The following is a 17,778-nucleotide window of genomic DNA, read 5'->3' as shown; positions in this document are numbered from 1 at the left end:
ATTGTGGTCGTGTACTGAACCAGACTGAGAGATTAAAGCCTCAGGTTAATCAGCTGATTGGAGCTCTTCTCAGGTCCACATTTCTGTATTAATTTTCTTTATTTGAATATTTTGGATTTCCATGAGCTGTAAGCCGTAATCATCGAGATTAAAACAAACAAACAAAAAAAGCCTTGAAAGGTTTCACTTTGTGTAATGAATCTATTTTTTGAGACGCACCTGTAGTGCTAGACTACCGTTCGTCTTTTGATGTCACTTTGAACTTGCCGTCCTGTCCGTGTGATACTCGAGTGCCATTTTCTATTTCTTTTCTGACTCCTCTATCCGCAATCTGTTTTAAGAGCCCTGTTTCGCTCATATGTGTATCTAATCACTTCAGCCCGTGTTGCCGCCAGACTCGGTCACGCTTCAGCGCAGAATCAGAGGACAGTGTCTGATAGTGGGAGGAACAGAACGATGGACATTTTCAAGGCCCTTAATGAAGAAACGCTTGCATGCAAAGCTACCCTTTTGTGCCTCAACCTGAAAATGCATCCTGTTCGACATTTGTTTTGCATCAAGGCTTCGCGTCACACTTGCAGCACATCACTGGTGTGAGACTGAAAAAGATGGCAGTTTTGAGCAGAGCAGGATGATGGTAGGCACCCAAGCGTACAGCGACGTCGTAATATCTTATAATTAACACCCTGAATAAGCAGAATTGTTTTAAGCTGGCTCGCAGAAGGCTCCAGAAGCATACAAGGTTTGTTGTTGCTCTCTTGCCCTGGCATTGACCCACTCCATAATTGATGTGTGCAGCTGTTTTTGGGAGCAGCAAGTTATTGCTTGGTCAGATCTGGGAGATTGTCTAATCACACAAAACAATAGCAGAGGCCTGGACCTGGGTGGAAATCAACATTTATGTGAGGATTTTATCAGTCCTAGAACTTTCATCTTGGCATAGGCACAGCTGGCAAACATTTTTTTCCTATGGGTAGTCATGTTGCTATGCCCAGTCCCAAAGAACATCTGGAATCAACCATATGGTGTAGCTAAGAAGAGCAATGTCTGATCGAAAGGCATAGTGTTTGTAGTCTTTTTTTTGACTCCAGTTGTAGTGACTTAGAGTTTGGCATGGAGTGTAGTGGTTCTTCTCTTATTTCAGCTTCAGTTTCTCCGAAACGGTTTTCCCGTGTCGGTGGCCCGTTGTTGACTGAATATTAATACCGCGTTCGGTCTCATTTGCAGAATATTTATCAAAAGCAATCACAGATGTAAATATGGGGCGGTATATATTGGGGGTGTAACCGGATATGAATACATTATTCAGAACGACCGCATAATGTATTTTAAACAAATGCAAACACGCATTTACAGTGTTCATACATCCTTAGTAACGGCCCGGTCAGGGTCGTGGTGGTTTAAATGAAATCTTTAGATGATATCAAATGCAAACACAAATAATAACTGCGCTAAAGGGATTCTCATGCAACATCTGTAGTTGAGAGCGATTATGAACTGGAGTGATGTCGCTGAGGTTGAGGAACTGTTGGAGCCAGAGGCATTTCTACTTCCAGGGATGTAGTAGGAAAGAAAGGAAATGTATGGCTTAAATGTGAATGCAGATAGAGATATTTGGAACAATAAACAGATGGAGTATATTTGAATCTGCGCATGTTGGCCACGATAGCAGCGTTCTCCAGCTGAGGAATGTCTGACTGCCGGGATGTCCACCCTTGAGCAGGACCTATGAACTATCCAGCTCCCTTAACCGGAAGATGGATGGGCTTAGGGCACAAGGTGCATCGCTTAAAAGGCCCGATCAGCACGCAGCGGCCAGCCAGTCGATCGCTCTTATGGACGGCAGCCATGTGGTTAGCTGTGCTAGGACCTTGATGGATGACTCTGATATGAGGGAGTGCTCCCTGAGAGAGCAAATGGGACCCAAACAGAGATTGTGTAGAGGTGTCCGATCTAGCCAGGCAATCATTAAAAATGATTGTGTTTTCTCCGACTGGAAGTCGATTCTCCATTTACATTCATGCAAAGAGCACGTCTTCAGAATCCTCGACGCATTTACCCGCTCTTTAAACACACATGTGCCCATCTTCAGGCCATACCGAAACACCGGGCGCATACTGACGCATGCGGATGCGTATTTGCTCGGCTGGTAATTACTCCAGAGCAGATATGCTGAGTCACACAGGCATCTGCAGGCATCTGTGTGCTCACTCAGCAGTCAAGAGGCACGAGGCCGTCGCACACACGGCTCTCTTGCAGGCAGACAGCACGAGACCAGAATAACAAGAGGTTTGTCGGAAAGTAAACCAGCATTTAGGGGCTTTGCGTCTCCGCTTACCTTGTGCCCTGCTATGCACTCGGAAAGCTTATTGTTCGACTTCAGCATGGAGGCAGGGATAAGTTACCTACCAAATAATGCTTGTTATGTCATAAATTCCAAGTTTCCAAGCAGTCAGTGCATCATCAGTGTGTGTGTTCAGAGGTGCCCCAGTGCTTGTTAAATTTATTGGCTTTTCACACATTTCATACACTACGATTACTGGAAAATAGGAGAGTCAGCATTTTTGTGGCACTCTTTTTAATTTTTTGCACTGGTCCCCAATATAAGAAGCTTGTTAGAGGCTGGCAACGTTATCCATGGATCCCATTTACAGTCTGAAGAATTTGTTTCGTACCTCTTTGAGAGGAAATGATTTCCTGCTACACGGTCCAGACGTTTGGAGCAGTTGTATAGCGATTTTCACCGCTTTGATCCATCCCTATTCAGTCACCATGCTGTTAAATAGAAATCTGTTTGTTCTACACCGCTCTGTCACATGTCTGAGCTTGTTGAAAGCTCTTAGCGGGAATCGTCGCCTAAAGGACAAGTCTCCCATCACAGCTCAGGGATCAGAGGCAGTCCTGCTTTGATGTGCCTCACCTACCTTTTTTGCACTCACTCCCTTTTTTGCTCCTGCTGAGTGCCAAGATGTTATACGAGTAGAAATTCCTGGCTATAGTGCAATATCAGACTGGCCCCCCAGTCAGGCCATGGTTAAGAACTGCTGGATGACTGAAGGTGGGGGGGGGGTGGCTACAGAAGGTCTTGATCTCGCATTTGTATACCCATTTTTACGTTTCTCTTTCATCTCGGTCTTCACACTGCATCGTGGGAGCTGAAGGGATGTATCATTAGAGAGGAAGATAAGGCGGACTTGTCTGAGGCTGGTCTTTCCAAATGACAGAAAGAATGAGACTTTCAGATCTTTGCGCCCTTTCATGATGGTTTGATGACTTCCTATATGCTGGGTGTTCGTTTTTAAAAAAAAAACATGGGAGTTGGTCACATGGAGTGCTTTTCTACCAGACGCTGTAGTATGGCTTGGCTCAGTAGATTAACAATTATCTTGCATATTGTTATTTCTTCTGCCAAGTGACCCATATCATGACTGAATTTGGTTAGTGCAAACCATTGATTACTCAAATGCAGCCATCACAGGACTGCCCTGATAATGTCTCAGGTAAGAAAAAAAACAGAACAAGAAAGTCTTCTTGGATTTGCCCTGAAGTTTCTTGAGGTGGGAGGATTTACTTATGTCCTAGCATCATCAGTTTCATCTTCAAATGTCTACATAAGAAATCAGAAAAGGGGAGAGCGGGGAGAGCAGCGAGTACCACAGTGTTCTTCATGCTTGTCCTTTATTGTGTATTAAGTTAAGTATTTTTCAAAGCAGACATGATGTAAAGTAAGCTACACTCTGCTGGTATCTCTATCGCTAACCTTGGTCATACACTATGGCCAAAAGTTTGTGGACACTTTACCATTACGTTCATATATCCTTGTTGAACATCCCATTCCAGATTTAGTCTCCTCTTTGCTGTGATGATCACCTCCACTCTTCTGGGAAGGCTTTCCACAAGCTTTCGGAGCATGGCTGTGGGGATGTGCTCATTCAGTCACAAGAGCATTAGTGAGGTCAGGCACTGATGATGGGCGAGGAGGCCTGGGGAAGTCATTGTTCCAGTTCATACCAAAGGTGTTCAGTGGGGTTGAGGTCAGGGTTCTGTGCAGGCCACTCAAGTTCTTCTACACTGACCTTGGCAGACCATGTTTTCATGGAGCTCGCTTTGTGCACAGGGGCGTGGTCATGCTGGAACAGGTTTGCGTTTCCAGTGAAGGGAAATTGTAACGCTACAGCATACAAAGATGTTGTATAGAATTGTGCGCTTCCAACTTTGCGGCAACAGTCTGGGGAAGGCCTGCATATGGGTGTGATGGTCAGATCCACGTACTTTTGGCCATATAGTGTACACGGTAAGAATCTAGAAATAGAAATTCGTTCTCCTTTCAAGAATCAGCCAGGAATTGGAGAAACATCACCCTGGCCACCACATGGACTTGATTTTTCTTTTATTTTATTTTCTTTTCCCCTCAGGATTTTCATACTTGTGTATGTTGTACTAAAGTATTCATTTCTACCAGTTGAAGACTCTGAGAAGTGCCCTATAAACCAAATCCTAGTACTCGCTCAGATTATCTCTTCAAAACCTTTTTAGTAGTGTGCATCCTCTCAGAACAAACATTTTGTCCTTTGTGTCCTGCAGTGATGACCACCCTGAGAAAATCAATCTGAAAGCAGACCAGATTGCTTATTACTTATACGGGCAAGTAGGCATTGATTTCTGAGTAAAGCTTTATGGTACCATCAGTAATTTGCCACCTTTGCCCATTTTTTCCCCCTTTTATCAGGCTGAGCATCAAACAAGGCTGTCTTGATTAGAGCTTTTGCTCGACGACGTTAGAAGGGTCGTATTGGTTTCAAATAAAATGAACCCATTTTCCCCCAGCATTTGTCTCCAGAAATTCTGCACATTACCAGCTTTCTAACCTCCACGTTCAAGAGACTTCGATTTAAAGCCCATTAAATGGCTTGAGAGCCATGATTTGATCCTGTATGTCGATGTATATCCTTTTGAAACAGGCAGGCAGAGTGTTGAAGCGCTTGGAAGATTTACACAACAGTAAATAGCGTTTGAGAGATCCCACAACCCCCACAATGAAGAGATTTCTCACCATCGCCTTCACCCAAACCGATCAACTATAACTTGGATGATATCCTTATTTGTTGTGGCATACATTCTCAAGCAAGGGTTGAACCTCAATGGTGCTATAGTGTCATCACTTAGAGCAGTGGTGACTAGCCCTGTTCCTGAAGATCTACCTTCCTGAAGACTTCAGCTCCAACCATAATCGTGCCCAGCTGATCATCTAATCATTGCCTTAAGAAGATCTCGATCAACTAAAGCAGGGGTGTTAGATTTTGGTTGGAGATGAGACCTGCAGGAAGGTACTGTAGATCTCCAGGAAGAGGCTTGGTGACCACTGAGGCTTCTGATGCATCTGAATGGTAGATAAAATATTACTCCGTCTTACTGATTGAGAATCCCTGGCGGCGTATAAAGCCGTTCTCAATCAGTCTGAGGTAGCGAGTCCAGGATCATTTATTCTAAATGAAGGGAATAATGTGCGGGAAGATACATAGCCAAAAACGTAACGATGAACCATGATCGCTGTAAACAAGTTGCTTCTGTAGAGCAAGATCAGCCCCTGTGAGGTTCTAGAGAGCGTTTAATTAGACGAACACAAGACTAGTAGAGGATGAGAGATCTAGAATGAATGAATGAATAAATATAAATCAATATAAAAGGATTGGTGTCAATTTTGATTTCAGGTGCACTTTTAACAATGGCCCTGAATGATCTCATGAAAAAACCTACTTCTACAGGATATGAACGAAGTACACTGGGAGGGTTCGTGCCAGTGGTTCTAATGAGTAGATCGCACTCTCGGTGATGCCACATTGCCCGCCATCCTCAACAAGCCATTAATAAGCTCAGTGTAGAGTGCACCGCTGTTATGAGATGGCCTCATTAGGCTCCTGCGCTGGCTTTTCTATGACATTTAAGCAGCCCCTCTAATTGAAGAAGAGGATAAATGATTGGCCAGAGTTGTGACCGAGAGTTCAGGCCTGTCTTGTGTCAGAGCTCAGAATAAATAGAATATAATCTTCTGAGATATGACAAGATAAGCATAGGCAAAAAAGAAAAAAGAAAAAGCATAGGTTGTTAGAATGATGAAAGTGCGTGATGGAGTTCTATATAATTTATAGTACTGTAAAATGAGTGGTTTAAAGACGTCACTGAATGAATCCTCCAAAGCAAAGATGTTGCATTATACCTTTTCACACAGCAGCTTTGAACATTTTCCAGTATTCATACGAGGCGCTTAAATTATTTCCTTGAAGGCTTTTTAAGATTTAACCACTGTAATTCTTAGAAAATGACCTTTTTCTTGAAATGTTTCAAAAGTGCTTGAACTAAAGATAGACACCGTAATACGTCATTGGAAAATAAGTCTGACCTTTGTCCATCATGTATGTATTATTTTAGTAGAAGTACTTATTGTTTTTTGCAAAGATGACAGCCAGTACGTTTACGTGGACAACAATAATCCGATATGAACCCGATTAAGACGATACTCTGATTAAGAAACTAGCATGTAAACAGAGATTATTGATGACCTTAATCCGATTAAAGTCATACTCGTATTAAACACAAATCGATTTAAGACTTGTGGAGTACTCCTGTTTTAGTCGCATTATCGAAGTGTATTACAGACATGTACACACCTTAATCGCACTATTAACGTCGTGTGGGAGTTTTCACCGCATTTTGTGACAGGACACGTACACACACGGCAGCGCTCAACCGTTTGACGGCAAACAAGAGAGTACGGCTGCGTCCCAAACCGCATACTTACTATATAGTTGGCGAAATGCATGTATATCAGCTACTATATAGTAGGCAAGTACGCGGTTTGGGACGCAGCCCACGGCTTCAAGCAGTCGTCTATTAGCACGTACAGCACGACAAATCATTAACTGCACTTTAAGCTTTCGTGAAATTAAACATAACACCCAAGACTGTATACCATAACGAAGACCAACTGTGTGTCGATAAGTGAAATACTGGAGGGGACGGCGTGACGCGGTGACGTAATGCCGTGTGCTGTTAATCGATCTATGTTCTATAACATGTAAAACCTGAACATGAAAGGATTATCCTTAAATGACTCATGTACACACCTTAATCACAATATTGTCTTATTCAGAATAAGGTCAATAATTAGATTACCGCTGCCCATGATAACGTAGTCACTGAACCCTTCACTTCTACACACTTAAAGATCACACCCGACACCCGCCGTCCTAGTTTACATTGCCCGCCTGAATGCAGAAATAATTCATGATGCCTGGAGAATGCAAGTTTAATCCAACCCGTCCGGAAAATAAATAAGGCCTTGATTGGAGGCCGTTTATTGAATGTATTTTGCTAAAATAAAAAAAATATGAACCTGTTAATATTCAAACTATTTTTATTGAGTGAGAAGCGGAGATTAAAAGCAGGAAACCTCTTCATTTCTGTTGTAGTGCAGCCATTTTATTTGAACCAACGTACGCTTTCAGCTCTCACTCCTTGATTTCTTTTACTTCCTTGCCCCACTGTTTGATGGACAGCTGAAATTCTCCTACTGTTCTGGGGGGGGAGTTCATTTCAGTCATCTCGGAACGTGGAAGCATAAACCAGACGTGAGAATAGTAAAGAGGAATGATGCAGGCAAGAGTATGACATCTGTTTCAGCTTCATCACATGGACCAGGTGGGTGTGCATCATGGCCACTGACCTTCTCCAACAAGGCTGTAGTGTGAAGCACAACTTGCTTCAGCCTACGCATTCAATCCATCTGTTTGCATTACGCTTTGTCGTCTCTGTTAAATGGAAGGATTTGATGCCGCACCTTTATTCTAAGTGACAAATTACAGATTTAATCTTTTTTTCTTTCTTTCTTTTTTTCTTCCCCCACCGTTCTATCACCTTCTGTGATTCTAATGGGTCTATACGCTTGCTTAGTTGAGTGATGATTTTGTTTTCATATACAGTCCAAGGCCCACATATGGCTGATCTTCACCCAACTTCAATATGTAAGAAAGAATTCCTTACGGCAGTTCTCGCTTAATTAAGCAGATGAAATGGAAAGTCTGTAAGCAAGTTAGACAAGGTCAAGAGCTCAGAAGTGGGTGGTCAGGTTGGGATAAAAGAGAGATGCTAAAGCTGTAGAGCCACAGTCTTGATTTCTTGCCCTGGTAAAAATGGCTCGAACGCTCAGATGATGAGGCACAAAGGGGGGTTTTGTGTACCCTGCCTCCCACAGGCAGTCTGCTGGAGTCATGGCGCAGAGCTGGAGAAGGCTGAATGTGGCTCCCTTGAGATATGACGTAGCTCACGAACACTACCTGACAGACAAATGGCGAAGGCTGCCGCATCCCACAAACGCACAGTGAGGAGGAAATGTATGCTGTGTGCGAAAGTAATAAATGTACCATGGTCCATATCTACATCTTCAACATCTTACATATGGACCTTCTGCTGTGTAAAGCCAAGTGCACGCTTTCAGTATCTCAGAATCACTGTACTGCTCACGCTACATGAGCGATTGCAGATGAGGTGCGCACACACACACACACACACACACACACACACACACACACACACACACACACACACACACACACACGTCACGAACTTTCTCCTTCGCCTGATCCCTAAATCCTGCTTTCTCACAAAAATAACCAAGCTCTTAATCATGTGAGTTTTGGATTCCTGCTTTCCTGGTTGTTTCTGCACTGTTGCTGAGAATATCAAACGTGCTGGAACGTATCGACGCCTCGGCGACAGCTCACGGCCACGGGAGCGTGTCATTTAAATTAGTCCGTGATGAGAACGGTGTTAAAATCGTTAGAACTCTCCCAGAGTTCCCAGGTAGTTTATTGTGAGAAACATGTTGGCGTGTAGCATGAGCAACATGTCATCAGCGTATGTGGTATGCTGTAAGGATCGTTCTGATGAATAGAAGGCATGGGAACTCGGGCTGCATGGACTGTCGCTTAGTGTTTCAATTACACATGAACAGCTATTGTGGCCTGACCTAAATTCCACTCCGCCTTTACAATGTCCAAAAAGCTTTCACAATGTTCCTCTTGGACCTGATCATGCAGTTGTTGTTTTGTTTTTTTCCGACAGCCATAGAAAATCCCGAGTAGGTCAGAACACTATTCATGAGTCAAATGACTGGTTCAGTTTTCATCATGTTTATGACAAGCCACATACGGCCCTGACATTCTTAATGAGGCCAGCCTAGATCACTTGATAAGCGTGAATTCGTAGATAAGCCACGGTGCATTGAGAGTTTTCTCATTTAGTCCTTATTGATTTTTCACGTTTGACTGAACCGGGCTGCTCGATAATGGCTTGCAGGTGTGCGTGGTGGCCAAACCGAGTGATGTAATTGTAAGCGGAGATGGGAGGATATTGGCTTCACTCTTCCTTCCTCTTCCCTAGAGATCTACTGAAAGAAAGAAAGACATGCAGAATGGTGCAGCGCTCTCTAGTGATCTAGGTATTTTCAGCATAGTTCAGCATTGCAGTGGACTAGTGTGCTCTCGAGCAAAAATAAGAGAGGAATCTTTCGTCAATCAAGTTTCAGAGTCCTGCAGAACATTGACGCAACTGATGCAACACCCATGACACCAATCCTACCAATAATACCAATACTAAGGATGCAACCAAATATGAATATATTAATCAGAACGAACACAATAAAGTGTTCTAAACCCATGCAAGTGCATATAGCAATACGAGGCTCACTTTTTTTTTTTTTTTCTTTTTTTTTTCTGTTTAGAAAGCTTTCCAGAAAGATTCACAGATTGGGATTGGGACTTCCACCTCTGGGTTTCCAAGGTCGAAGTGGTAGGGTTTATTTAAAAATTGTCTGGTTTAGGCCACGCCCACTTCAGATTTAAACCCGAGTACAGATACAGACACCGGTCATAGCAACGCATTAAAGCCCTTACAAGTCATACATAAAGATGTATCGGTATGATCATTGGTGTCATAAGCAGGACCCGTTAGGACTTCTTGCCTCTCGTATCATCCGGTAACGAATCATTTTTAGCATGGATGTTCACCGAGTCGTTAAATGAAGCACGGCACAAATCCAGTTTCACTTTATTAGACTCGAGTTCCATAGAGAGCACCGAAAGACAGGTTGTGACTGAGCCTGCTTAGCCATGTTAAACATTAATAGGGGAGTAATTAATACTTTTAAAATGAAATCCGAACACCGTACCTCTTAAGTAAGTATAAGAGCGCATTAGTATGCGTCTCATCTACCCAATGAAACGAGACTAATCAGTGACCCAGTAGGTCATCCTGTTAGTCCCCTCCTGGTGGAGGAAGGGGAGCTACTCAATTTGTCAAGTGATTTGTTTTGATTGTATTTTTGTGTGTGTGAGCGAAACCACAAAAGTGCGGTTTGTGTTTACGTTACTGCATGCGAGCTCTGTTTACCAAGGTTCAATGCTAAAAAATAAGCCTAGCTTGTATAACCGGTAACTATTCAAACATATAGAGTAGGATCTTGGGCCATAGTAGTGTAGAGGTATGCTGTATGGCGGTGCTAGTGAAGTTCACGAACATGAGCTAAACGGCGACATCATGAGGAATGTAGGTAGAACTTTGTCTTTTTTGGCTATACATTGGCTTGCAATTATTATTATTATTATTATTATTATTATTATTATTATAGTGTAATTATGAATTACCTTTGGAAAAAGTACAGGATTCCTCAACAGCTGAGAAGTCTTCCTCTCTTTCAGTGCATATAAAAAAAAAAACCCAACTCTGGTCCCCTTGTCTCAGGCATCTTTCCCAGAATGCATCGCACAGCCTCCTCGTCGACAGCTAAACCCCTGGCATTGTCCGATAAGATCTACATTGTTTCGGGCCGTTCGGCTAGATACCCTGTAGAGACGAGAGCTGTGATTAGTGGGACGTATGTCCTTCCTGCACGGTTCTGGAGTCACCACCTTAATCAGATGGAGAGTTGGGATAAGATTTTCTAGTAGCAACAGCAGCACTGTGGTGGCATATTATTATTTATGATTCAGTGTGATATATTCATACATATGTAGACATGCTGGGTGTCAGCAATTTTGTGTGTGATCTGATCTAAAAGGTGTGTTGTAGAAGTCCGCTGGCTTACACATGTACTGTCGATTGTGTCTCCGCAGGTAAGGTGTTAAACACGGACCTGCGCCACTACCTCAGCCTGCAGTTCCAGAAAGGCTCCTTGGACCACAAGCTCCAGCAAGTGATACGAGACAACCTGTACCTCCGTACCATCCCCTGTGAGTACATGTACAGTACATACACTGGCCATCCATCCAATATTGCCGTTCATCTGTCTTGTGTCTCAGAGTTTTCCCGGTTTTCAAGTAGAAGTTTTTCCCCAAGCTGGTAATAAGCAGAACTGAATGAGTGCTAATGGGGAAATATCATCACAAAGCCTCCTGTGCCAGCTTCAGTAATTTGTCACATTTTGTCACAGGAGGCTGTAGAGATTGGACCAGAGGATGTTAAAATGTTCCCTACTACTGACAGATCCGATCCAGCTGAAAAATCCAGTCTTGGACTTGCATATTCATCTTTCATATTTAAAAGAATCCAAGATTTACTTTAAAACGAAAAGGTGTTTTGTTTTTTTTTTTTTTTTGTTTTTTTTTTTTTTGCTTTAAACTTTTACATCTACATTGTTGGTCTGTTTTCATTGTTCATTCACGCTTGCTTAGATTACCCACAATGCCATTCGATTACCCGTTGATACTGCTGCGAATGGGATTTAGCCCTCGTTACTTAAAGAGAGAGATGCAGCGGCGCTTTAGTTTTGTAGTCCGTCCAGCTGAGATCGTCGTGAGACGTCTACCTGTGACATCAGAGTAACGCACAACCCCTGTCTCCTCACAGCAACAATAAAAAATGCAGTGCCGAACGAATCGCTAAACACATCAGAAATATTTCAGTGGCACCGTATTCGAAGTGTTCCAGGGTGGAGTTTTCGTTTAAAGCCCCGGTTTTCCGAAGCCGCTTCATTCCCTAGCCTAGCGTATGAGCGGCCCATAATGCTGCGGTACGGAAGCGTAAATCTTCGCGGCGTCTCTCGCATGCTGCTAGGCATCTTTAATCCGCAGCCTTGCTGCCTGTCCAAAACCAGCTCCTGGGGAAGGAGATTGATGCCATCGCCGCTACACTTCACCTCTTTTTTTCTTTTCTTTTTTTTTTCCTTCTTTTCTCCACTCTCACTTACTCACTCGCTTTATCGTACTCTCAGTCTGACTCTCGCTAAGATGGACTTTGTTTCATTTTTCATTTCCAGAACTTTTCCATTTTTGGTGTAGCTTTGCACTATGAAGAGATGAATCCCTCTTTTTACACACACACACACACACACACACACACACACACACACACACACACACACACACACACACACACACACAAAAACTAAATTTAAAATCACTGGCAAATGATGAAGAATTTAATTTGTAAGAATTTTTAATTCGTCATTAAGATCTGTCGGCACGGAAAGCCATATTTTTCAGTTAATGGAGTTACGACTAAAGCAGTTACCCATTCGTAAATAAGTCAGGGCGATTTATTTTGTTTTCTGGTGATTAAGTTAATGTCTACTGCTTTGTTGCAGTCATTCTGCATTACATTCTTCCCTTTAAAATTGATGAGCATTGATGAGGGTTGTGACACGTGACCTCAACATAAGTCATGGAGTGTCTTCCCTAAACTGTAGATCTGTCAGTGTAATGTGTCAGATCTGTAGTATCTGTGGATCCTGTGAGATCCTTCCAGTCTGAGCAATGGAAAAGGCCCATTTGTTCTCCCATTACAGTGTGTATTAACCCTGCTCTGGGCTCGGTTTCAGACTGGTCCTGGATCAGCTGCCTTTTTAACTGAATGTATTTAAGATGCAAAGGCCGTAGATTGATCGGAAATGTTTCAGTCTCTGTAGAACAGCGATAAGGATATTCATCCTAATGCTCAGCTTCAGACTCACTTTATGCTGTTGGGGAGTATCCATCAGCGTAAAGTAGGGGGAACAAATGGGCCTTTTCCATTGCCCAGGCTGGATGGATCTCACAGGATCCTATGCTATAGATTTCTACTTCCCAAAAGCACTCTAATTTTATGCCCGGTTTTTAAGTCTTGCTTCGATGGATAATCCCATCAGGATACTTGTCCCTAAGAAGTGCTGCTGTAATCATAAAGACTGTCCTGTATTCATCCCAGTACTCTCATTCACAATATGGTCATACTGAACAGCCTTTCAGAGTACAAAGTACACTTAGTACTGTTTGACTTTTATACAATTGTATACTGCAGAAAAACAATAATGCAGCAATCCAGTGTCTCCAGTTAAGATTGGCTTCCCATTTGTCTAATCTGAATCCTCTTAACGTTTGTCCCTCAAGTCAATCTCGGGGAGCTTTTTCTTTCCGTTGTTGCCTCTGACTTGTTCGTTAGGAATCGTCCGAGGCAAACTTGCAACTTGTAATTCTCCACCTACAACCGGTAAAAATCCACTGCAAATGCCACCCTTTCAACGCGTCAACTTGGGGTAGTCTTCCCGATCTCCAGTGACGTCAACTCAACATGGGTGCTCACACTGTAAACCCTACATTGTCCCTTCTCTACTTCCAGTTTACTGTAGCTTATAGCAGTATTGGCTTTAGAGCAGTTAATATACAGAGACAGTACTTTTAATCTATGACAGCAAGCATACTAATCGCTTGCCTAGCTTGTTGCTAACACTACTCGCCGTTGTCGAATGGCTAGCTTGTTGCTAAATCTACTTACTATGGGCCAACAGTCCAAAATGTTGCTGGAGTGTTTGGAGTTCACGTTAGAAGAACAGCACCAGTAACCACTCGGGCCTGTAACTGTAAAAGTGCACTTAAAATAGCTTTTTATTAGCTTTACAAGAGCAAACATTGAGGAGTTAATGATAATGAGTCTATTGATTACATATACACTACAGCACAGGGAAATTCTTTCCTTCGCATGCCCCAGCAGGTCAGGAAGTTGGGGTCAGAGCGCAGGGTCAGCCATGATACAGCTTGAACCCCTGGGGCTTGAACCCCTGACCTTCCGATCAGTAACCCAGAGCCTTAACCGCCAAGCCAACACTGCCCCTATAATAGTTTTTACGATTGTAATGTGTTGATGACGACAAAATGACAATATAAGTGACTTAAATATCTAACGGCTGGTGATTCCCTGAAGATAGTATCTGGACCCCGAGGCCACATATTGAGAATTTGTGTTACATGGGTGTGTATCATCTCGGCACTTGCAGCTCAAGGATCATGTTGTTCATTTCAGGGATGTAACCGAATACGAAGACACGAACGAAGACGCTCATAGAAGGCACACTCACTATTGGACATCTGGTTGAGGTTGGAGGTGTGGAATGGGATCCTGCTGGACGCACAGAAAAGAATGGAAAAACCAAGACTGCGTTTACTAACACAAACGTACCGTGTTCATTCGTTCATCCTTAGTAACTGGTCAGGGCTGCGGTGGGTTAAGTGAAGCTACGGGTTTGTTTATATTTTGGAGAACCAACTACATTTGTTAGAAAGTATTGTGGGCAGGTACAAACAAAAATAATAACTGTGCGTATCTTTTGTTTAGAGCAGTTGAGTACTCGAGTGATGTAGCTGAGGTTGTGGAAAACTGTCAGAGCTCGTCACTCTCTCTGTGTATGTATGTATGTATGTATGTATATATATATATATATATATATATATATATATATATATATATAATTTGTTTTCCAAGGGCGTTGTGATAGGCTTCTTTTCTAATTGTGGCATTGTGTTACATCTCTGCTTCATTTATTAATGATAAACAAGGCATCACTGGGTCTTAGATTAACACTCGGTGCAGATATCTCTGTCTGCCGAATTGTGAGTCTACCGGATCAGGTCGGCGTCGTTCACTCATCATGAATCTTCCAGAACAACCTGGAGTGACCACACTAACAACCCCTCATGAGGCTTCTCCTGCCCAAAGCTGATCTGGTTCACTTCTTCCCTCTCACTCATTACGCCATCACAACACCTCTGCAGCAGAAGTGTTACATGAAGAGTGTCCCCCCTGCAGACACCAGGTCAGTGAAGTCATTAAAGTCCCAAGAAAAGAGAGATCAAGTGCCTGGCGCGTTCCCATTCGGCACGTAATCCTCGCCGCTCTGGCCATCGCCGCTCTCCCGGAGGCATTAATATCCTTTATGGCGCGGCGGTAATCTCCCTCCATCTCATCCCCTGATCAAAAAAAAAAAAGAAGGATGGCAGAAACGAGGGAGTAGGGGGCTACAATTCCCAGGTGTTTAATCTTTGGTAATTGCTTTTTCTTGAGAAGGTTTAAGGATCTCCCTTTTAAGCTGTGCCCTGATCTGTGTAATGAGGTGTGGCGCTCCTTTGATGCCACAAATGAAATATTCCTCTCCCTATTAGAACTCTGGCTTAAGTAATAACAGCAACCTGTATACGACTGCGCCGAATAACAAGGTGTCGAAACCTTTTGTCATACAGGCCTCCAGTGCGACTTCACGACTCACGTTCCGATGTTTCCTCCATCATCCAAATGGGTCCTTTACATCGCAAAAGATTTTTCATTACAGGCATTTTGCAGAAAGGCAATTTTAGGCTGTAATAAATAAAATGATTTACCAGAGACCTTGCAAAGGCACATGGCCATTAGGACTCTTCGCGTTACAACCGGTAGTACGGAACCCTGGAAGAGCAGGTCTAATGGAATGTAGGCAGCCATACATCAGTGCACACAGAGGGCACACTTTCTATGTTTACAAGCGAAGATTTTTGTCAAACAGAATCAATTCTTCCCAATTCAGAATGAGTTGTTTGCACGTCCTAGGCTCTGAATTTCGCTACACGCTTTCGTTTGCATGCATTGTTTCATGTAATATGAACCAAATTCATGTGAATGCAAGGCGTGGCGTTTGGTCTCAACCTCACATGTTCCATGCCCTGCTCACAGGGAGTCTGATATTTAGCTCCAGGCACTAATGAATGAATGATGCCTTGGCCAGTGCGAATGAAATGAATGAGTCAATGGGCAATGCGAATTGGAAATCTTGACATGCATGATAATTGAAGAACAGCTGCACTTTATTTGCTGATCAATGTTTCTGAAGGAGTTTTACTGGCCATGCCTTAACGCCTCTACGTTCCCACTAGCAAGTGCCGAGTCGTCGTTTTTGCTTGGAGTTTGTTTCTGGAAGATGTGCGCTGTCCAGCATCCATCCGTCGATTTTTCCATACCGCTTACCGACACAGCAGGGCACAATCACACACCCTTTCACACACTGAGAACCATTTGGAAATGCCAGTCAGCTGTAGGCTTTTTTGGACTGGCGGAGGAAACCAGAGCACCCGTAGGAAACCCCCGAAGCACGGGGAGGACATGCAAACTCCGTGCACACAGGGCGGAGGCAGGAACCCGCAACCCCAGAAGTGTACTAAGCACCTGTGCCCATTACACCCCCCCCCCCCCCCCCCAACCCCCACAACGGGAGCGCTGTCCAGCTTTTTTGTTTGCTGTTTGTTCGTTTTTTTTTATCATTATTTTGTTTTCGAAAACATTAGTAGCTATATTGATATCTCTACACGCTAGCTAGGTAAACACAAATTAAATAATGCGCTGATCAGTTTTGTACTAGTGTCGTTGGCAGATTAGCAAAGCAAGCGGACCGTAATATCGGCATACACTCGCCGGAGGCACCACTTCATCTTCTGTACTTCCTTCGTCTTCGTACACATTTGATGACAGCATACGATGAAATCATGCTCATGAAATCGAGTTTTTAATCCTATTTTGCATGCCAGACGGGAGTTTGCATGGATCTAGGAACTAACGTTGTGAGCGGGGGACCGGACGAAAGGTTGGAGCACGCGCTGTAGGGTTCATTCATTCAATCATTCAGGTCAGCCGTTTGGATTCGTCATGTTATTCATCATACCTAGTTTGCGTAGACATAGAAAAGACTTAGTTGCCACTTGGCACTGCTGCTGAAATCATGAGTCTCCGTCACTAGTGTTAGGTTGATAAGCGTGTTTGTGTCAGATAAGCCAGACATGTTGTGACAGCATGGGAATTGAATAAGCCCTGTCCCCAGGATGACCTGTTGGTCCTTGACTCGTGAAGGAAAAAAAAAAAAGAATGCTATTTCCTTATTCAGTCCACAGTTTGTGCGTCTCTCCCTCTTTTTTTCTAACCCCCACCCCCCCCACCCTGTGCTTGTATTTAAAAAGTTTGTTCTAGACCAGCGGTGTGCAATCTTATCCGGAAAGGGCCGGTGTGGGCGCAGGTTTTCATTCCAACCGAGCAGAAGCCACACCTGAAGCTATTGAAAGCCGAGATCAACTGATTAAACAGGTGGAATCAGGTGTGCCTCCTGCTCAGTTGGACTGAAAACCTGCACCCACCCCGGCACTTTCCGGATAAGACTGCCCACCCCTGTTCTTGACTCTATTGAAAATCCTTGTCACGGTTTGTACTCCAAGAAAAATCTGGAAACTCTGGAGGTGTGAAGTACATGTACGTAATTTGCATAATCTGGATGGGGAGCCCAGACAATCGACTTAAGCACAAGCGTGGAACATCTCTGAATTTGTGCAGATTTCCCTTTTGGACTTGCATCAGCAACTTAAGAATGCTTGGTAAGAGCTCTTTGGTATTATGGATGCTTCAGCACATACTGTGGCTGTTTAATCATTACACAGAAGAAAATCAGTTCATAACATGGCT

General features: G+C 43.4%; 1 protein-coding gene across 1 annotated transcript in view; it reads left to right on the top strand.

Moving 5' to 3' along the window:
* The window catches only part of magi3a (membrane associated guanylate kinase, WW and PDZ domain containing 3a), a 161,084-nt gene that overhangs the window by 76,446 nt on the left and 66,860 nt on the right, over window positions 1-17,778 (top strand). Inside the window, exon 2 of the mRNA XM_017487129.3 lies at window positions 11,169-11,285. Within this exon, the coding sequence (XP_017342618.1) occupies window positions 11,169-11,285 (117 nt within the window). The remainder of the gene's footprint in view (window positions 1-11,168; window positions 11,286-17,778) is intronic.

Source organism: Ictalurus punctatus, chromosome 15, assembly GCF_001660625.3.
Source record: "Ictalurus punctatus breed USDA103 chromosome 15, Coco_2.0, whole genome shotgun sequence".
In the NCBI taxonomy this organism is placed as follows: domain Eukaryota; kingdom Metazoa; phylum Chordata; class Actinopteri; order Siluriformes; family Ictaluridae; genus Ictalurus; species Ictalurus punctatus.
The sequence above is the reverse complement of the archived record's forward strand: the minus strand, read 5'-3'. Positions and strand labels throughout refer to the sequence as shown.